General features: G+C 42.0%; 1 protein-coding gene across 5 annotated transcripts in view; it reads right to left on the reverse strand.

Moving 5' to 3' along the window:
- Positions 1-22,433, reverse strand: part of ppp2r5eb (protein phosphatase 2, regulatory subunit B', epsilon isoform b) — a 49,093-nt gene extending 26,660 nt beyond the window's left edge. The window contains exons 1-2 of one of the 5 annotated variants that reach the window (XM_079528725.1): positions 22,415-22,433; positions 8,600-8,763 (exon numbers count right to left, since the gene is read on the reverse strand). In XM_079528725.1, coding sequence (XP_079384851.1) covers positions 8,600-8,756 — 157 coding nt within the window. In that variant the 5' untranslated portion in view covers positions 8,757-8,763; positions 22,415-22,433. The other 4 variants (XM_079528724.1, XM_079528723.1, XM_079528722.1 and 1 more) reach the window with 4 other exon arrangements.
- Between the last annotated feature and the right edge of the window lie 658 nt (positions 22,434-23,091).

Below are 23,091 nucleotides of genomic sequence, written 5' to 3' on the forward strand. Positions count from 1 at the left end.
AGATATTGGCCAAACATACATTAGAAGTGACTGGAGACAAAGAAAAGGGGGAAAGAGATAAACAGAAGAGGTAGAGAAATAGGTGTAGAGCACCATTTCCAAAACTGGCTTTAGAAGAGAAACAGCATTTGCTGGTGTGCTGTCCAAGTGTCTGGTAGAGAAACCACAACCAAACACTGAACAGCAGGGCAGAGCCATCAACGAAAGAACATTCCAAATTTGATATATAATAATTAAATTACATAATCAAAATTACATTTGATGTCTGAAAATGGGTATTCAATGGTGTGGGGAAAAAATAAAATAAAATCAGCACCACCACAGCTGTCTGCCTGGCCAGTTTTCATGTGGCCCTGGGCAGCTGCACTGGATGCATGGACAGGAGTCACAATGTCACTGTAATTGATTGGAAATGAAAATTTAGGTCAAGCTGAACGAGTGATCCGTGTGGTAATGATGGCATAGAGTTCACAATCACAACCCTACTCCACCACAAAAGAATGATTTGCACTCAGAGCTACCGTAACCGCATCTAAAAAGCCCCATTTGAGGAAAAGAGCCTAAAGAGGGTTAGAGGCAGAGATGCTGAGACCCAGAGGGGAAAGAGACAGACAGTGTTGAAGGAAGGTATGTCCTCATTTACCCTGCATAAGGCTAGAACTAACTCTTTGCACTCATCATCCTCAGCCATTGAGCAATCAAATCCACCCTGCAGGCTCCTTGCCAGCCTTCCACTCCTCCTCCACTCTTTGCTACTCCTCTCCTCTCCCCAGCCATCTCCCTATACCTATTTTCCCTAATCGCACCTTCTCTCTCTCCACACTACTCTTTACATCTCCAACAAGTAATCAACTCTTTTCCTCTGTTCCATCCATCTCAGTCTCCACTCTCCTCCCTTCCGCGGTTTATTTTCTCTCTGCCTGCGCTCCATTTTCATCCCTCCATTCATACATCTCAGAGGGGATGTCTTCTGAGCTGTGAGATTTCATTATGAGTCTATTGACAACAAGGCAACAGCATATTTCAACACTGTGTGGGGGGGGCAATAATACAATTTTGACTTCCAGTGACTTAAAACTAGCGGCTCAGAATGCATTATTCACCTCGTCCTTAAAGCTGTCTGACCAGGGACCTGCTGGCCGTGCTGGGCCTGGGATGCTAGCTGAAGGTTATTTTTACCACAGACTAAAAACATTTTAGTGAAAGATGATTTCTCAAGTCCACTAATGTGGTTCATCCTCCAATATGCCTCCTGCTCTCATTATCATCATCATAGTAGAAACAGTTGTACTTCAGTGACTTGTTGGATTTTATACTGATTACCGAGTAGCATTGTCACGCTTGTAAACGCAACTAGAAACAACAGAAATAAGCCTGCATCGGAGTCACTCTTCATCCCCATCCTCTAAATTCTTGCCAACAGGAGAAAAGTAAACCCCAGATTTATGTATTTATTTTGGCACACTGAAAGGAGAATCCCAGCCAAATATCTCTTATCTCTCCCAACTGTGGCAATCATGTCTGTCCAAACTGCAAACACCAAATGCAGACACAAACACCATCAAATTACCAATAAGTAATTATCTAGTAACGTAATTTCAGGATACTTCTATGTGCTTCTTCACGTCGGAAAATCCTGCTCTGTAAATTGTTAAGTACCAAGTTCTAGAAAAAGCTGTAATATAATTCACTTTGGGCAGCATTACTAATAATGTAGGAAATGCAATGCAATAGTAATATTTATCAGAAGTAGTCACAGTAGTAGTAGTAGAACAAATAAATCTAATAGTAATAGTAGTGATAATAGTCATAGCATGAGCACAGTGTGTACTTGATTTAGAGAGTAAATGGATAACTTGGAATGTTGCCTCATCATGAAAACATATTCATAGTTCTAGAAATATATTTTTGCCCCCAGATAAAGATTTTAAAACTCACAGGCACAGCTGTTGGAGAGGAGAGAGAGAATAGACTGCATTTTTCCATGCAGGCTTCAAATGCAAGCCTTTCCCCCCTTTCTTTGCAGGCTTTCAGGACGGTCATTTGGGGCAGCAGGATAGCCTGGAGGCTACCAGGCCATCTCTTTACAGAAGCCTCACATCACATGATCGCTTCTTACATCCTACACTGAAACTATACTGCTGATGACAGCTAATCATGCTCTTTGATGTGCGGTGGGGTCTACTGTCAGAACGGAGCATTTTAACTAGCTTTTTTACTACCTAGAATAAATCTGTATTACACAGTTAAAAAAAAATCACACCCCTTGTGAAGTGAGTGGTGCAACTTCGTGTGCGGGTCCCCAGGGGGTCCCCGGAACTTCCAGGCCCACAGGAAAGCACCCAGGGTGCCGGCCCGGTTCCGGCGAGCCGCCCCACGTCTGAAACGGTTGAGAAATGACAGTTATCGTGTGGGGGTCCCCAGGGGGTCCCTCTACTGTACTGTCACACCCGAAATCATCATATATAGTTAATGTGTGTGGTGTGTGTGTGTGTTAGGCTGCACAACAGTGACACTTGGTAATGAAAAACCAACCAAACGCAATTTTCAGGCTCGGACGGACACAGCCAGCCAGGGACGGACCCAGCCAGCCAGGGACCCAGAGACACACAAAGCTCCGTATAGGAGTGGTTGCACCACTCAAAAATAAGGGGAAGAATAAAGTTAGAATGATCATGAATGTTCCAGGAAAATAAGTTTTACATTTGGTTGTGTTGTAGGTGACCAAATCTTTCTCCCTGACTACACACACACACCACGCTGTGAAAGGGTCAAAGGTCAATCCACTCTCGGTCAGCTGGTGATTGATGGAGGCGAATGGGAGACCGCCCACATATAGCACCGTCACCATCTGCCTCTCAGCCAACCAGAAGAGAGCATTCCACAGCGCCCTTGTGTAAGAGTGAAGCAACTGTAGCCATATAGCCAACAATCCCTTAAAATAAAATGTGTTACAGTGTGTTCTATCTCTGCAGTAACAACAGTATTTCTAATTGTGGCTGAATAGCAATTACAGTGAAACTAGAAAAATGTGCTCCACGAAGCACAGGTTCTCCACCAGGGCAGGTAGCAAATTGTGGGACAGCAATGTTTCACAGCAATCAGACGCTGCTCATGATTTGAGGCCTTTTGTTCAAACTTGATTACAATAGAGATTATGTGTACTGATTTGCGTGATGTTTGGACATCTGTAGGAGATGACAGAGGTTTTTTGTTTTTTTTTCTACATTTTTATCCCAACATTTTTGTAACCCATTTTTTTCACCCAGTGTCAATTATATAATGTAATCCTGGGGGCTACACTCCCTCTGCCAACCTGGGGAGAGCAACGGACCTGCTTCCTTCAATGCATGAGTCGTCAAAGCTGCTTCTTTTCACCTGACAGGGAGAGTCTTCCCGGTTGGACGTAGCACGTGGAAGGAACACGTCATTCCAACCAGTTCCTTTTCCCCTCCATCAGGCGCTACGGCTGGCCAGGGGGATGCAGTATAGACCAAGATTAATACTGCATGTTTTTGTGAGGGTACCTAGTTACCTACCCTGGGGACATGGGGAGAACATGCACACTCCACACAGAAAGGCCCTTTTGCCAACCCCACCTACGATATGGGCACTGATGACGCGGAGGAGAGAACATGCCCAGCGGGAATGAAACCCAGGACCTTCAAGCTGTGAGGCGACAGCACTACAAACTGCGCCACCGTGCCCCCCAAGCGTTAGTTATTCAAATTAATAATTACATATCAATGGCACTTAGGTTTTGGCATCTAGCATGCTGCCAGAGACATTTGAAATGCACACACAAATCCATATATGCTTATGGCAGTCCATCGTTGGTGATGACTGGGGGGAAAGGGGGGTTTTCAACGCTTGGTGCGCTCATGCCACCTCATGTGGCTGTTTAGACCAATTGCTGATCCGCGCACTTTCCCACACGTGGGGCAGGTGTTTGTTGAACCTGGTTGGACAGTCCTTGCAGCACGCTCATTCCACCGTCTGTGCTTCTCTGCAAGTATCTGATGTGAGATAGACACAGGCACACACAACCTATTCATCTACACTGAGGTTCTATGATAAAAGGTATCATTTACTGATGTCCATGGGGAAATTACTTTTCTGCATTTACCCAGCTGCTCAGATGAGCATGCAGAGCAGCACAATGTGTTGTGAGCTTGTAGATCAGCTCTTTTTGGTGCAACCAAGTATAAAACAAGCATTAGGGATTAAATGTCTCAGGGACACTACAACGTGAAGCCTAGAGGAGCCAAGGGTTGGACCGGGGACGGACTTGCTGGGCCACTGCTGCCCATCAACAATTGTGAGGATTTGTTATGTACCATTGTTTAACTCAAGACTAGGGCTGTGGCGGTGTGGATATTTAGTTACAGCTGTAATAAATCACCGCTTACCAACGGTATGGCGGCAACCCATGATACAAGATGGTTGTTTTGAAAAGAAATAATAATAATCGCAGTTATGAACTCCACGGTATGCCTTACACAAATGCGGTATTGCGGTTATTGGCCCCAGCCCTACTTAAGTTAAGACTGCATGTGTAAAATCCTATATAAATATAGTACATAATGCTGACTAACCAGTCAGTGGGAGGAGAGGTGAGGAGGAGGATTGGTCTTTTCACAGACAGATACAGTCTGGTTGGCAGTAAAGGACACAGCTGTCCAGATACAGTACACACCCACCACTGGTGCTGCTATGGAAACCATGAAGGTAGAACACACAAACAGAGACATGATGGGAAACAGATACCTTGATTATAATGGCAAAGGACAATCCCCTAAAACAATCCATCTAATTCTATTAATACTGCCTCTCTACAACTAGTAGTAATAGATACTAAAATAACAAAAAAGAAAGAAAAATAATGGATAAAACGGCATGCTACAGACTACGGATGTTACTAAAATATAGTATTGCAATCTACCTAGTGTTCGGTTAATTAACCGTTAGTCATAAATACCGAACTCAACTAGTCCATACCCAGGGACATTCTCAACTTGGCCTGGCCCCCTCAATGGCAGAACCTCCAGTCCACACACACACATCAACATTACGTTGTTTGGCAGTGGATGGCTATATTTGATTGATGGAGTCAATTTCATTTCAGTGAGGACACATTAATGTGCCATCCAGACAAAGACGTTTTTAAGGTGTATATGCAAATGTTTTTAATCGTATTGCCGTTTCGTCCACACGGATCCGGCGTTTTGGGTGACCGAATACGCTCATGTTTTAAAACGGGCCCCAGAGGGAATAAATCTGAAGACGCAACCCTTGCGCCTCCATGTGTAAAACTAATACGTGTCTTTCCTGAACCTATGACGCCAGCTGCCTAGTACAGTGGCTGAATTAAGCATCCAGGAGAACACCAGGAGAACCCATGTGAGTTTGTTTAGAGGGCTCCCAGAACAAAAATAATATATTTTTGAGGGGCAATAGCCCCTCCTATGTCCAGCTTTTGGTGTATGTGCTAACACAAACTTTGTCCTACACAAACATTAAATCCCATGGAAAATGTTGAGTGTTCGCGTAACACAAACATTGAAGACGAAGGTGAGGACGCAAATTCTGATTGGCCATGAGATGATGATGATGAACTGCAAAACAGTGCTCAAAGTAGACTGGCATCGTTCTTTTGAAATAAACCAAGCATACCTGCAATTGTTCATGCATGTGGAACCAGATTGGTTCTAATATGAGATTTCATTCATATACCACACCCCTCTGCCTTACATGGCTTGTTGGAGGAACGCAATAAGAGGCGAGCAGTCTTTATAATGAATTAACATTATTAGTTTCGGTACACACAAGGGAACACAATTATGCTGTAATGTTACAGTGGATTAGAATCTCAAAGCACAGTGATTAAAATGACATAACAGTGGATCAAAATGTCATATTACAATGGATTAAAATTTCATATTACAGTGGATTAATATCTCAAATGGGAGTGGATGAAAAATATCGTATCACAGTGCATTGTAACATAGTGAATAAACATCTCAATAATGTAGATGACTTAAGTCTCACATTACTGTACAATTAGTTACAAATTTGAACGGTTATCTAATTAAAAATGTTAACCTTTTGCCAACATGCTGCAATTACCAAATGTGAAAACTACTGCATTCATAAAATTAATTGGCAGGTTGGGTGAGTGCACATTTTTTAAGTTACATATAAAACCATGATATTGCCCATCATATAAATTGTATTAACTGCAGTATTTACAAGCATGTACAGGCTGGACAGACTGTAATTTCAAGGGTGTGTGTGTGTGCGTGCGTGTGCGCGCGCACAGACGCACGTGTGCGCAAAACTGTGCATGTGTGCGTGTGCATGTATACATCAACCAGCTATGAAAAGTGAAAATGTCCTTAGTTACCACAATACACAAACACAATTTGTACATTTGGACTGTTGCTGCCGTCATGTTGTCTAACCAGGGAGATGACAGCATTTCCGTCCCCATTATAGCAAAAAGGATATAACAGCAATGTTCAACCCTGACAGTGTGGCCAAGACAGACAGACCGACAGACAGACACACACACACACACACACACACACACACACACACACACACAGGATAGGATAGGAAACACTTTCTGGAACCACACCTTGCCTTTATCAACCTGATTTTTTATTTAAAAAAAGGAAATTAATCTCTCACTCTCTCTCCATCTTCCTTGGTCTGTCTTTATGTCCATTACCAACTCTTTCTCTCTCTTTCTCCCCGTCTCTGTCTGGTTTCTGTCAGGCTGCATTCCTGTGCTCTCAAGCTCACCACTCAATGTCTCCATCTGTACTGGTGGGAGAACAGTGCTTCATCAAAGCCATGACTCACACCTGGTTCTTCAGACCAAGAGCTTTCCTGTATTTCAAACAATTTCATTTTGTAATATAGAACTTTAAAGTGAGGCTACATTTAGAATATGGATGTGACCTGGGTTCTGTTCAGATATGTGAACTCTGAACAACCTTCAGTGTTTCTCAACCAGTGTGTCATAACCCACAGGCTTTCTGTGAGATGCACCATCAGACATTGGTAGAGGAATATGAGTTCTGACAGTAAGTTCAAAGGACAATTTGGATGCAGTAGAGTAGAAGCATTGATTTTCTAGTACACTCAAAAATAAATTCCTCGTGGATGTTATGTAGCTATTGAAGCCAGGTCATTTCCCATAAGGTGTACCTCTCCCTTCATTCTGACAACTAGACTGACCTGGCCATATATCAACCTGCCTGGACATGTAGCCAACACACACAAACATGTGCTCACTCACGCACGCACATTCACTGGCCAGTGTAACATATCGGCTCCCCTAGCCACAAGATAGACCGCAATTGAGAATGATGTGGTCTGCTTTGACATAAGAAACCAAAGCAGTGTGGAACGAGATTAAGAACAATCAATGAACAGATGTGTCCAGCATTTCACAATGCTGATACTTTGTAAGTGAAAATAGAAGTACGAAATGAAAAGTTACAGCTTCTTGTCTGTCTGCTTCTTGCAGACCTCCACAGTCCACAAGAGACAGACAGCATTCTTCCAACTTCACCATTTATTGCAGGATAATATCAATGTGGAAATTACAATTGAGCCGAATATGATGTCACTCACACCATTAAAAGTGATATTTCTATTTAACAAAAAATACATGACATCTGGTCTTAAAGGGAGGCTCTCAGGTTTTGCAGTTTAACTCAGACCATGGCTCATGGACTGAACTTGAATGTGAAAGAAGTTAAATAAGTTGTGTAAGTGCAAAAAAAAGGTGAAATAACAAAGGTGAGGGAAAGGAAATATTTCAGTATATCACACCACCAGGACCCAGGGGTGGTCATTTAGATGGCTCCAGGGACATTTTATGAGTCCCACTTCAACAACGTTAGAGTACAGTACCGAGTACAGTATTGCATTCCAGAACCCCCAGAGGGTGACATGATTGCGTCCACTCCTTTCTCAATTTAGTGAGTCTAAGGATGCAGGCTATTTAGTATTTACATCACTGTCAATTCCAGCATGTAGTCGCTGTGACTGCTGCCCCCAGTTGGGTCTTGAGGGCGGTATAGATAACCACTCCCCAGCCACTTCTGTTCACCTGACAGCGAGAACGCATGCTATTCTTCCCAGGTCCTCTCCTAGCTGAACAGCCAACCAACCTGTAGTGTAACAAGAGCCCTCCACAACCAGCTTCTCACCCACAAACACAATTGTGTTCGTTGGAGCAGCCGTGGAGGAATCGAACCACAGTCTCCACAGTGAGCGGTGGGCAAGAGCTTTACACCTGCGCCAGCCCGGCCGAAACATAATATTTTGGCTAAATACTACACCTACTCTAACTGTGGTATTTCCCTACTGCATAATGAACATAAAAATATGTTTTATTGTAGGTCATGTGTATGATTTCAGTAGCTTGAGCAATATACCATTATAAAATATATACCATTTAATGTAATATATTCATAAGTCACGAGTCACGACACTGCAGCAGTGTCTTGACTTCTCATCAACAACAACAAACTCTGTATTAAGTGTGTTAAGCATGTTATGGGTTGCCGTTAGAGTTCCTCCTTACCCTTGAGCAGGGGCAGGGGCGTGAGCTCGATGGGTTTGCCCTGAGAGCGGAACTGGGAGGAGCTCTGGGAGCGCTTCTGCTTAGCTTTCCTGACTGACTTCCGTGAGAACCCGTCCACTTTGTCCACAGACGGAGGCGTGGTGGCTGCCGAGGACATAGCCCTGCTGGGAGAGACGGACAAAGAGGAAGAGGAGAGGAAGTGGGGATAGGAGGAGTGAGGGAATGGGGGGGGGGGGTAGCATAGAGGAGTGCAGAGAAAGGAGAGAAAAACAGAGGAGGAAGGGTGGGGAGGAGAGATGTAGAGATATGTTGGGAAGGAAAGGGAAAGAGAGATGGGCGGAGGAAGTGAGGGAGAGAAGTGATAATGATGGATGGAATGAAAGAGAAGAAAAGGGGCAGAGAGAGGAGAGAAAGGACAGTGAAGAGGGATACAGACAGATAGAGAGAGGAGAGAAAGGACAGTGAAGAGGAATACAGACAGATAGAGGGATGAGGGGAACATGGAGCAAAACATTAGTGTTGCACACATTTGGAAGAGAAATTCAGTGACAAGACAAAACAGGAAATCACACATTACATTTTTCGTATATGAGCAACACCACAAAGTAGGCATGTGACGATTCACTCAACTCACGATACGATTCGTATCACGATATGAGGTTCACGATACGATTTTTTACGATATTTTAAACAAAACAATATTTTAACTACATTGCAAAAGAAGTAGCATTACTTTTGACAGTGCAGAAACATAATTGCCTTCCTTGATGTATTAATGAGCATCAACGACCATCACCACCTGGGCAGTCAGACACACACAGCTCCCCTCTACAGTGCTCTACTACTGAAAGTGTCTCATTTCTCTCCAAAAGCACTTGCATGTGATGGAATGATTAAAGCTCACAATTCATATCACACACACACCACAATTCACTAGCCCCCTAAAAAAAAACCCATTGAAAATCAGGTTTTTTATTTCATTAAATCGATTCATATCGTTGGGATTAATATCGATATATCGTTACATGCCTACCACAAAGCAATGCACTGTCTTGTTTTTTTGCAGAAATATAATACAAAAAGCATAGTATCACACCCAGCCAAAGTAGCTACTAGCTAGCTTGATGCTCTGGCCTCGTCCTAGACCTACTTACAGGGTGCATCCACATGGCATTGAGGCTGCTGTGCAGAGCTACTACGACGTTAGTGAGCAATTAAAGCCCATTATAATTCACAGCATTCACCCGTTCACTGAAAACAGTGAACAAGCTCACAATAATGTTGCATTGTGAGCTCGTAGCTCAATTATGTCCGCTGAGCGACAAGTTGTGCGATGAAGACAGAACAGACAAAATGAGGCAGGTATTGTTAGAGAGAAAGAAACATCTACTTCTATAGTAAACTTATAGATTGAGTCTTGGACATTTTCCAAAAACAAAGCCAAACAGACCAAACTATCGTGTGACGTGTGTGGTTTGAAAAGTCACAGGTCACAGCTAGGGCTTTTTATATTTAAAATGTGGCATTTGTAATACTACTCGTCTAGCTTCATAAGATAAAAGTTAAATAAAAATGATCCGTTACCACAGAACTGCATTGAGCCTGGTCCAAAGCTGTGTTCCATACTAGCAGTGAATTCATGCTTAGCTCCCATAGTTATGTAATATGACATGAATGAGACCCTGCAGGCCATAGCAGCAATTTACACTCACACACTAGTGTCACACTGTCACTGTCATAGATATATGTTTATTTCAACCTAACAATGCAACACATCAATGAAAATCAGATTTTGCCAAGAGACTTGGTCATAATAACCATTCAGAACTCCACATCTGAAATACACTGTGAAGGACAAATCTTATACATAAACAAAAATCTACTGACAAACCTCTAACCTCTACTTCAAACAACTACAATGTCTATCAGTCCCACCCACATGCTCTGTAGCCTGTGTTCACAGAGTTGCCTTAATAATAATATCAATCAATCTTTATTTATATAGCGAGTGCAGTTCAAAGTGCTTCACGGAAAGAGCAAAAATATAACAAGAAAGAGCAAAAAAACATACAAGAGAGCATCAACTACATAGTAATAACAAAAAGGAGCGACTAAAACAGGAAACGGACATGCAATCATTGCAATGATCTAGGTAAAAGCAATGCTAAAAAGGTGTGTCTTAAGATTTTGTTTAAAAATGTCCACAGATTCAGAGAACCGTAGATCCCTTGGCAGGCTGTTCCACAGCACAGGGGCATAGTAGCTAAAGGCGGCTTCTCCATATATTTTTTTGTGTTAGTGGAATCTCTAGGAGACCAGCACTAGAGGATCTAAGGGGTCTGCTGGGCACATATTTAGGAAGCATTTCTGAGAAATAAGACAGGTGCATTTCCATTCAATGTTTTAAAAACAAGTAAAAGAAATTTAAAATCTATTCTAGAATGTATAGGCAACCAATGCAGGGACTTTAAATCGGTGTAATGTGTGCTCTACGTTTGGTCTTTGTCAGCACGCGGGCAGCTGCAAGTTGTAACCGACCAATAGTTTTTTTGGGTAAGCCAGACAGGAGAGCATTACATGGACCATACTCATTTGGGGTATTTTTCGCTGTACATTTTCATTTAGATTAAATTTGTCCTCTGCTTTCACCCGTCCTATTAGGAGCAGTGGCCTAGGCGCTATGGGGGCAGTGCTCAGGGAGCAGTTCAGGGTTAATTGTCTTGCTTAGGGACACAGACTGGGGCCGGGGAAGCCAACCCGGGACTTTCTGTGTAGCAGACGGACTCTCTACACATTCAGCTATGGTCCTGTGTTTGACAAATATTCGCGAAATTGGTTACAAAAACATTTAGAGGCTTAAGAATTAAAAATTGTAAGTATTAAAAACAACTCGAAAGATAATTCTTGTGTGGAGGCTGCTGCGGTGCGGTTGCGTTAAGAGAAAGTCTGAGTCTGCTCATCTGTGTGTGTAATACATATTTCTGCATTACTCAATCATACTGTAACCACTATATGATGTGTAAAAAAAAAAACATTTATGTGGTTGGTTCTGGACTAGCAGTTGATACAGACATCACACACAAGAAACACCATCAACTAGAAAAAGTGCCCTTCCGGGCACAGGTCTCCACCAGGAGGATAGGACTGTGTGAGATGTTTGGCAAAATGTTTAGGAGTAATATAAACATGTTTGTTTGTTTGTTTTTTGCAACAATGTTCTTTTGTTGAGGAAATGCAGAGCCAGATCACTCATAGCATCTCTGAGGATAGAATTCTGGATGAGCAGGACATGTGCAGCATTTTGAACAAAACAGGCCACTCCTGAAAACTTTGGAAGGCAATGTTAGCCAATCAGTGTAGAATCTGAGACTGTCTTGTTCACATGACTACAGAGATCATGTGTACCGATTTGCGTGAGATTTGGATGAAATCTGTGCGACTAACATAAGCAATGTGTTTTGCAGAAATCGGCCTCATGGTGGCGCTATAACCGGTAGATGTGGAGGGATGCAGAGACAATGTTTTTCCATGGCCTCTAGGGAGTGCGCATACATAAGTTGTATACAGATCGATGCAGTTATAGCTAAAAACAGGAATTGGCCTGTTATAGCGCCACCATGAGGCTGATTTGGAAAAGAATGAGTGGCATGTCGTCCTCGGCCTAGTGGAAATGTGCGTGTATAATTTCACGGAAATTGCACACTGTGTTTGTGATTTGCGACATTTTGTTCGAAACGGACCATGTGAGCTTTGGAAGCCAATCTTAGCCAATCAGGATGGAAGATGGGAAATGGTGCAGATCCGTGTTGATCACATGACTATGAAGATAGTGTATACCGAATTGTGTGATGTATGCATAAAATGTGTACGAGTAATGTACAGAAATGTGTTTTGCCTAAATCGGCCTCATGGTGGCGCTATAACAGGCCATTGAAGAATATTTGGGGCAGAGGTTCGTTGTTGGCATCCAGGGAGTGTGTGTACAAAGTTTGGCATGGATCGGGCCAACGGTGCCGGAGATTAGCTGATAACGGACGGACGGAAGGAAGGAAGGAAGGAAGGAAGGAAGGAAGGAAGGAAGGAAGGAAGGAAGGACACACACACACACACACACACACACACACACACACACACACACACACACACACACACACACACACACACACACACACACACACACACACACACACACACACACACACACACACACACACACACACACACACACACACACACACACACACACACACACACACACACACACACACACACACACACACACACGGACGGAGTGCAAAACATACTCTCTCCCCATGCCTTCGGCCTGGTGGAGACAATAAGGAAGAAAGGTATACAACAGTATACACCCTCAACCTCAACAAAGCTTGCATTATGCAGTACAAAAAATACGAATACAAGATTGTCAGTCTGTCAGATTATAGTGTCCTTACAGTAATGAACTTGTTACCAGTGTTGGACAAAGTACCGCATTACTGTAACAACTAATTTTGTGGTAACTAATAGTAATAACGTTAACTAGTTAGCTTTTCCCATTCAGTAATGCCGTTATAGTTACTGTGATTTAAATGCATGCGTTACGTTAAGTGATCCAGCTGAACCCCCACCTGCAGAGTCTGCCACCTAAACCTACCGGTGATGTACTCTCACACTAACATGAGCCAAAGCACGATGATTGGTTAACGTAGGGTACAATTTCAGGGTACGCCAATCAGAGACAGAGTCAGGCGGGTTTTGCCTTATGGGGAAAATATACACAAACACAACACGCCACCAAAACCGAACAATTATTTTGAATTTGTGGATATAAAGGACGCTAAAATATGGTAGTCAAATGAAAACATGAGTAACAGCCATCTCCTGAAGCACCTAACAACAAGTGCATGCCGGGGCTATACATTCAACTAGTCGCCAAAGACCCCACCTTGGGTCTCTAGTACCACCAGCAGTGACCCAGATGAGCTACTCCATCTAAACAGCCCCTCAAAAATATATACTGTATTTTTAATCGCCACAGCATGTCACCCAGACTCAACAAAACAGATTGATTGCCAGGTATATTGTTGAGGACATGCTTCCCATCACAACGGTTTAGTCTGTTGCCTTCAGAGAACTAGTCAGAAAAATGCCGGTGAAAGCAGGGCCACAGTGTAGAAAGATGTTTTAAACTACCTGGACATTGAATATGCTCAAATTGAAGATGAGGTCTTCAACGTTTTTCAGGCCAAGGACCCTGAGAGAGATGAAGCAGGGACCCCCACTGCATATTGTATACAATTGTGTTGCAGATTAAACTTTTCATAGATAGCTATACTTACTGTCAGTGTTGTGTAAATTCATGTTTGTGTGTATTTTCAGACATTTAAGCATTTAAACCCTCAATACTTAGTAGACTTGACCTATGGCTCTCTGTAGTTGGTTTGCTTTTTTTTCCTCTTTGCAGAAATTAGCCTTTCTACAATCTCACCTTGCGGTGTGAGGCATTGTGAGCTTGTAGATCTGTTATTTTTGGCTAAAGTATAGGGATGCTAGGGTGTTATGTGGTTGATGTAAATAAAAATCACACCCGTGTGAACTGAGTGGTGCAGTGACGTCACACACTAACCATAGCAACCGTGCTCATCTGTACGTGGCCCCACGTACAGGTACACACATACACAGATACAGACAAAGCTGGTTGTTGGAGTGGTTTGCACCACTCAAAAATCACACCTGTGTGAAGTGAGGGGTGCCAATATATTAAAGTCTAGCTCATGTTGATTAGGTGATGTATAACAAACGGTGCAAACAAACATTAAACGCCATTAACAATAAAGAGACAATATGACGTAAATGACACATTATGACGTAAGTTTTCCCTTCATTGTCAATGCGTTTACAAAACAAACATTTAACTAAAGACAAACATTAAACCTGTGTATAGGACCTCCTGCTGAAGACACCAGAGTTAGAATATCTCTCTACCACTGCAGGGATGGTAGAGAAATACTTTTATTTTTGAGGGGTGCTAGCCCCTACAATGCATGGCTTTCCAAACTTACGTCATGTGGCAGCCAGTCTATGAAATTTAAAGTTTGTTCAGGGTAGTTATGATGTAATTTTTTCCAGCCAAGTCTATGGACTTTAATGTTTGTTTAGTTTAGTAAATGACAACGTAATTGAGGTGATACAAATACTGCCCTCGCTGGACCCCTCACTTCACACGAGTGTGATTTATTTTAAATAAAGTAACTAGTTATTAACTTTATAATTTATAAAGAGAACAGTGACCAGTTACTTTTTAAAAGTAACTTTCCCAACACTGGTTGTTACTTCAGAGTTAATTAGACTATTGAACGAGCAGAGCAACCATAATGTGTCCCATTAAAGATATTAATGGCTACCGACACAAAAGACACAGTCCAAGTCTATTGTGTTTCCCCTTGGGGTAGATTAATCTATCATTTCCCCTCTTGCTCAACCGCTGCACAATCTGTCCATGTGTGGGGTGTGAGCTGGTTGTCCATGATAGCATCTAGCCTCCTCACTATACTTGCCTTTGCCAGTAAGACAGCCATACAAGCACAGACAGATAGAGATGGAGACAAGTCAGACAGGGACACAGATTAGTGAATGTTAGAGTGGCGTCATGGCCCTGCTGCCTGGGGGAGATGGATGGACGCAGCTCAGAGTGAAGGGCCTTTTAATCTCTCCGAGTCTGATCTGAAATACTGTTCAGGATGCAAGGCTTATTTATGACTCTTCCCTCCAGGTAGTCCAAGTGCCATAAGACACATTCATTTTGCAACCATCAATGTTTTCGCTGAATGACAACCACTCACTCTTTGAGCAACACACCGGCACTGAAGCCCTCCTTTTCCTTCCATTATTGGTACTCATACTCAACTGTGGGTAGTTGAAGACGAGTACTCCTGTTATTTGTAGTGAAGCACAAAATAAATCTTGCCATTCAAAATTCTATGCAAAGGAAATCCCTGAGTGTTATTGGAAAACTTTGATCACAGGACTTAAGTACAGGTGAGTGACAGCTTTACCACCTCTGCACTTTTCTTAGTAGCCTAATCATTCATTTCATAACGATCTCTGCATGGTACTGTAGCAACAACTTGCCAAAACTCACCCAGGCCAGGAGCTTAGAAATAAATTGTAAATTGTACTGTAGTATTCAAAGTAATTTAATTTCTAAAGTCACTGCTACAGTAGTGAACCTAAACAGGCCGAGAGGATTTCAAGTATCACCCACATCTCTCCTCAAAAACGAATTTAAAAGAATGCTGTACAAGAGTTAACAGTTTTGTCATTCAAGCCTGTTGCAACAGGACTAGTAAATAAATACAACATAAAAGAAGTTCTCCACACCAACAAACAACCTTACCAGCAAGCACAACGTATGGCCACATCAACACCTGTCCCCGTGTCTGCCGAATACTTCTATCAGCACAATACAAAGAGTTCAAAAACATTTCAGCTCACATTATATCAGTCTAACTAGACAGTTTCGAGCCTAGTCTCTACTCTTAAAAACAATGTTTTTATAACCCTTTCTAGTAACCAAGACAGTTACTTTCTACTAGTTTCTACGGTCTGACCCTGGCACATACTGTACATTTTGAATTGATAATTTGCATCCTGGTTTTAGTGGCAGACATGTGTAGTACACTCACTGCCAACAGGTTTCAGAAATGCTATCCTCAAACATTTTGCACAAATGAATGCAAGCTGACGACAGGTGCATACAGTAGGTGAAGAACCAGGCAGCTAAACATTTAGACCATGTGATACCCTGATTGATTGATTTACTTATTGACAATAGAATGACGTACAAAAAAGTTGCACACAAAAGTCAAAAGAATGGCAAAAAAAAGCTTTCATTTCAAGCCTTCATTTCAAGGTGGTCCTATTGATGTAAGGATGGACTTTACTCTTGCAGGTAGCCCATTCTACATAACTGCTGGTATTCTGGTATGAAAACAAATTCAGACCTTTACAGCATTCGAATCGGCACAGTTCAGTCAGTGAAACGTGCTCTAGTTGAGGTATGTACAGCATATTTATTTAACACTGACTTCTAAACACAAGTTGCTCGAGTTAATCAATTGTAGAACACTTTCTCAAGCTCATAGCGTGCCACCGAGTGACGCGCTACGAGCTTGTAGGTCTGCTATTTTTAGAAAAATCGTGAAAATGCAGCACAAATCTTTGAATATATATTCTTTCAGAAGACTTTATTTTATTTCGACGTCAGGCCTAAATGGGTTAAAGTGGATTTTCATGACAAGCAACTCAGCGGTGCAGTGGCTGTTCAAAGGTAACTTTAAACATAGGCAGTCTAGCCTGAAAGACGGCCGTAAATGGTCCGCAGTCAAACTGTTAATTGTGCAGGAATAGTCAAAATGACCAGTGCCTCTGCCAGTATTGCAAGAGCAATTCTGTCTATTGATGTTGACATTTTAGCAAGATATTTTACTTTTCGTTTTATAACTTTTAATGCCATACTCTATCTGGCCATACTCTCTCCAGATAGAAGGCTGAATAGCAGGCTGAATTTGTGTATAATAAATAGAAGAGGACTTAAAATGCTCCCTGAGGGACCACATGTTTGTTGTAAACGGCACCATGTCCTCACCACAACTAACACTTGTTCTCTTCCCTCAGAGACCTCGCCCACTGTAAAGCTGTACTGTTGAAGACCAAAGCCCTTTACTTCATATATCTTGAAACACTGTCCTCTCCATCACATTCTTCTGCACACACAAGCACAAACAATCTCAAACTAGTCCCAGAGAAAATGTATCTTCTGAGTTTTAGGCTCAACTGCTTGCAAATCTCTCTATACGTCTTAAGAGAGCTTGTGTGCACTGTGCAGTTCTCGTCTCAGTAAGCAGAGAAAAGAAAAAAGAAAATAATTCATAGATAGCAGCACCCTCAACAGCGTTGCCATAGCTGCATTGCCAATGGCAACCTTGACCATGCTAGCAAGGAGCATTCTGTGCTTTTCACACCATTACGAATGTCAGCGGTCAACTGGCAAAAACACAGCTCAACACCACCCAATAGACAAACAGCCTAACACCTACAAACAGAAAGAGCCTAACACTACCAGACAGACAGCCTAATACCATCCAACAAACACATTCCCTAAATACATGTATATATAAAATGTAACTGTATACAAAATGTTCATTTCCGGAAAGCGTCTCCCTCGATAACACAGACAGTGACAACAGCACTTACCTGTGCACAGGGGCACTGGAATGAGTGGAATCCCCAAGAATTACCATTGGTACTTCTCTCTTTCTTGCTCTCTCTGACTCTCTGTCTCTATCTCCGCCAATCTGACAGGCTGACCAAACAGACAGGCAGGCTAATGGTGAGAGGCTCGACTATGTTCCACCGCGGTTGCTTGTCGGCTCGCCGGGCATACGGCACACAGCACAAACACATTACCCTCCCTGAGTCTCTCTTACATAAGAGAACAGACGACATCCACACAGAGGATTAGAGAAGGAGAAGAAGGGGAGGACAAAGATAGAGAAAAGGGAGCAATGAGGAGAAACATAGGAAACGGTCTGAGAGAGGGGGATGTAAAGAAATGGGGGGTAGAGAACCATAAGAAGAGCAAAGTCAGGAGGAGGGGGAGAGAAACAGGGAGGGCAACAGAAAGAGAGGAAAGGGAGGAAGAGAGCGCTCTACAGGAAGTCAACAAACGGGGAAAAACAAGGCCACACACACACACACACACACACACACACACACACACACACATACACAAGATGAAAGGGAGGCAGGCAGAGGAAAAGCTCAGGGATCTAGTCTGTGTTCCAACATGGCAAAGTCTGAATTCAAAATACATCTATACTATAGTCTCTGGTATGAGATTTGTTTCAGGGGTTGGCATTAAGATCTCAGAGCCTAGGCACTTGCGACACAGGTCATGTTCTACTCAAAGGCCATGCTTACTTTCCCGAAAAGTAAATTGTCCATTATAAAATGATTAGAATTTTGGCAAATGAGTGTTAAATCCAATGGATAACTGCAGAGTTGTAACTCTGTCACTTTGAAAAACCAGAATGAGGGCAACTGATAGTTGTAAAAAGGTTGCATTGTTCTTCATGAATAGCCAATAATATTTACTGAAGCCTTCTCGAGCAACCTGAAAGTAAACTTAACTAGTTAACTTGCCCAAATGTTTCATTTAATTGCCACAGGCAGTCGGGCAACCGTTAGTGTCAACTGTCAACCCCTGTGCAGATTGTGATATTAGACCAATGACTGATGATTACCAACAAAACAATAAAACATTCCTAATAAAATATTGTGTCCAGGTAGCTCAGTCGGTAGAGCTCTCGCCTTTGGACCACACAGTCATGGGTACGATCCCAAGCAGTGCCTACTCAGCGTGTGAGTAGCACGGTGCCACAAGTTGTGCGGTAAGTACTGGGAGTGGGAACTGATGGTAGGTGTGACACTCCACCTCAGGGTCTAGTGCATTGTAACGGGGACAGACTATACCTACTAATACCGATAATAAGCCACTCCCGACCTACTTACTTTAATAAATAGGTTCAAATAGGTGATACCCTTTGACTTGTATGATAGTGCCAGCACATCTGTTGATATTAAAAAAAAATCCCAACAGAGCAAATGATAGCTAATAACTTATCAAATATTTCAATTATCCTAGGAATGTTCCAATACATTGTATCTCATAGTTATGGTCTCCTTAGTTTATATTGAACAAACCTCATGACAGGTACACTCTCTCTAGTCTCTACCAACCTCTTCCTGGGTAATTTTCTGCACTCGACAGGCAATATGGGGTGAAAAAAAAATCAAATGGCATTATATTTTCTTACCAAGTACCTCAACAGACATTATTTTTGATTAGGGCTAAAGTGGTTAAAAACAGGAAAAGATGCCATACTATATCATTCATGATATCAAAAAAATCACATATGATATCTAGTCTCCCAGCATGATACCTGTCGAATATCAATATATTGCCCAGTCCTACTGTAAACATTCACATAATTACTTGTCAATGTGTTTAAAAGTACAAAATAATATTTGTGCATATTGTGTTCTAAACTTTTATGGAAACTAAATGTACTCTTGAGAAGTTAAACAAAACAATCGATTGATATTAGTTACTCTATGATGCTGCGATGACACTGTAATGACACTGTGGTGATTGTACTCTAATTGACTGAATTTCCCAAGCTGGATCAATAAAGGCAAACGCAAACAAAAAGCTGATGGATCTAAACAGACACTTCAAAGTAAAATCCTGAGTGTTCATTTATTCCATTTGCAACTCACGAGTTAAATTGACACTCAGGATTTCACTGTGTGTACTGATAAAGAGATCAGAGAGCCGGGCTGCACCTCCTCCTCACACCCTCATCATAAACGCCAGGAGACTTTGGATGCTGCCTGGGACATAACACTGAACTCTCGGTGAGATGAACAAACTCATTGAGAGGTGAGGTACTCACTCAACTGACTCTAGTGGAGAGGCTTCTTAGCGATATCACTTCAAATGAATATCACGATTATTTCAAACCTTTGCCTTGATTATGATTAATGAACAATCTTTTGTCGATTATAAAAGTCATCGATACTACTGTAGTACTGTATACAAGCAAATAATGTTATAACAATAATGTTGTTCTTGTGTTTTGATAGCTTTGATAACATTCTCTGCAACAATTCTGAGCATCCTTGTGCCACCAAATTTAGACAGTCATATGAAGATCAATGCAATGTTGGAGCATGGACACAAAGATAGGGTAGATGTTCCAACAGCAAAGATTATCCATACTCCTGACAGATTTTGGGGGGAAAAACCTGTCTGTCTACATTCATGTGTATCAATTCCTCTGTGATTAATACAGTTCTATTGTGCATAGTGCATACGTTTAAGAAGTTCAAAACCTCCAAAGAGCTAGTTCTATATCGTTTGCAAAAGGCTGCTCCATTTCAGTGCACAGCACAGTAATTACTACACAATTACACTGTAGTCAAGAACAAATCCTTTTAAAACCAAAAGTTGTCATCGTAATTTGACAAGTACACAGACTCGCAATCGCTCAGGGCAACATATCTTGAGACATTACGTTAGACACTATATACACTGACAGTAGACAATACTCATAGTTGAAACATTGACAACTGATGAGTGATGACTGAAGGTTACTATAGTCCTAGCTGCATTTCTTAGCATCCCTGTTTTACATACCGTTTCTTTCTACCCATCATGTCACAATTTATTACTGTAACGTATACAAAATAACTGATAACTATTTTTTTTTCAGGAACATTAAGATTCATGCATTTTTCCACAGGGCTGTAATAATTCTGGCCAACATAACAGTTAATGGGCCAAATGACATGTTAGAGTAAGACGTTTGGACATTGCAGAAATGTGCTGCAAAGCAAGTCAAAGTTCATATCTGAGTATCACCACTCATTCAGTTGTATGTGTAACTATGTGGCCGGATTCACAGGCCCTGTCAACCAATACTTTTTCCATAAGACTTGGACAATGCTTTTTCTGACCCAAAACTGTGATAACGTTGCTTTGACAAGCATTTACCTGAATCACAGCTCGAACAGACTCCAATAAAACATGAGCATCAAGAAGAATCTAAGCTATTAGAAAGCCAAAGCCACAGATTTAACAAAGTAACCATTATTTCATTATTACGTTTTTATATCTGCGTATTAGGAAGCCAATTTAGCTGTACGGATTTAAAATCCAGCAATCAAATAGAAATTGTGTTTCATCATGATCATCTATGTTGGGCCTGGCGGCAGTAAGCAACACATATTCAAAACTTGACAAGTCAAAGCTAACCCGCTAACATTAGCCAGCTAGCCGCGTTAGTTAGCCGATCTGCCGAGACAAAAACACTTGAATTTAAGAGTAAACTGATAGTTAGCTACCAAATTTCAGTGCACAATACACCGTGATATTATTTTAATACAGAAACAGCTATGCTTTATATAACCTGATAGGAGGCACTGGATAAAATGACATTTTACACAGCCAGCTAACGACAGTGCTACGGCTAGCGCGGGTTAGCTCAAGTTCAGTGGTCTGGCTAACTGGCTAGCGCCAGCTAGCTGTGGACATATGAAAATGAAAACAGATGAGCGTCATATCACAGCATGGCACAGGTAAATGTCTAATTGTACGTGATATGTGCTAATAAGATAACGTTACCTGGGCGGGCTTGGCCGATCACCCATCATCCAAGATGTAAATACAACGGCACTGCTAATGCTGCTAGAGCTAAACTACCGTTCGTTCACTTCACACACTGTGACAGACACACCGTCCCGAGTCCCGAACGAGCCGCGGCTGCAGCTCTGCTCTGCTATGGTTTTACTTTACCTGGATCCTCTGTGTGCTGCTGAGCAACGAAGACGGCGGCAAGGAGTTTATCCTATGATAGGAAATGTATAAGCTAGGCTACTTCCAGCTCGTTGCAAAGAGCCTCCCAAGCAGCGGCCAGACAGCAGGAAAATCTTGGCCTTATTACAGCCAAACCCACGAGTACCTTTTACCTTCTAACGATATAATCCTCCGACACCCATTAAGAACAAAGTACGGTATAAAACGATTACGGTAACTCAGTTACATTCCCGATATCGATTCGATTGCTTCCGTTATCCAAACACTTATATTTGTATATTTTCCTTGGACCGTGTTTGATTGGGGATATATCTTTTTTTGCCCTATTGTCAATATTACTGGGTTGAGACCATGGCACACATAACAGAGATGCACCTAACCTGCTCGTGGGTTTGGATCAACACGCGATGGTGATTGGTTGCCGAGTGGGCTGTGCAGCACATGATTGGACTCTAAAGCACGTCGATCACCGACGAAGCAAGAGGAGGCTTTCCCAGAGACGAATGCATTGGGATAGGTTGTGAGGGAAAAGGCACAAGGAAAGAGATTGGGCAGAAAGCGATGTGGAATGGTAGAGTCTGGTTCCCATAGTCCGAGGAGATGGTGGTGCTGTGATTGGCTGGTTGGTTGTCAGGCAACCTCAACCAAAACATGATTTGGTTATTAAATTATGATCATAAATATAGGGGGGAAAGGAAACAAAACACTATTACGGTTGATTAATACACTGCTCAAATGTGCAATATGCGTGCACTCAGCACTGGCTACAATAATGAGAGTATTTTGTTCAGATAGGTTGAGCCCATAGACGGTTCAGACAAAATAAAAGTATACTTTACTTTCCTCAAAGATTGTTGGGTGATAGGCTAGCAGTCTATAGCTGCTACTTCATCCAGATTGAAGTGTATTTTTGTAAGTCTCTAAATCTAAATGGTATGATGAATTGAACATGGTGGTGGACCATAAGTGTAATGCTTTATGGTGTCATCCACAGTTAACAGTTTTGTATTGAGTTGTTTTAAACTTTAAACCATAGACTGTCAAATATAAATAAATA

The sequence above is a fragment of the Electrona antarctica genome (genome assembly GCF_951216825.1).
Source record: "Electrona antarctica genome assembly, chromosome: 18".
In the NCBI taxonomy this organism is placed as follows: Eukaryota; Metazoa; Chordata; class Actinopteri; order Myctophiformes; family Myctophidae; genus Electrona; species Electrona antarctica.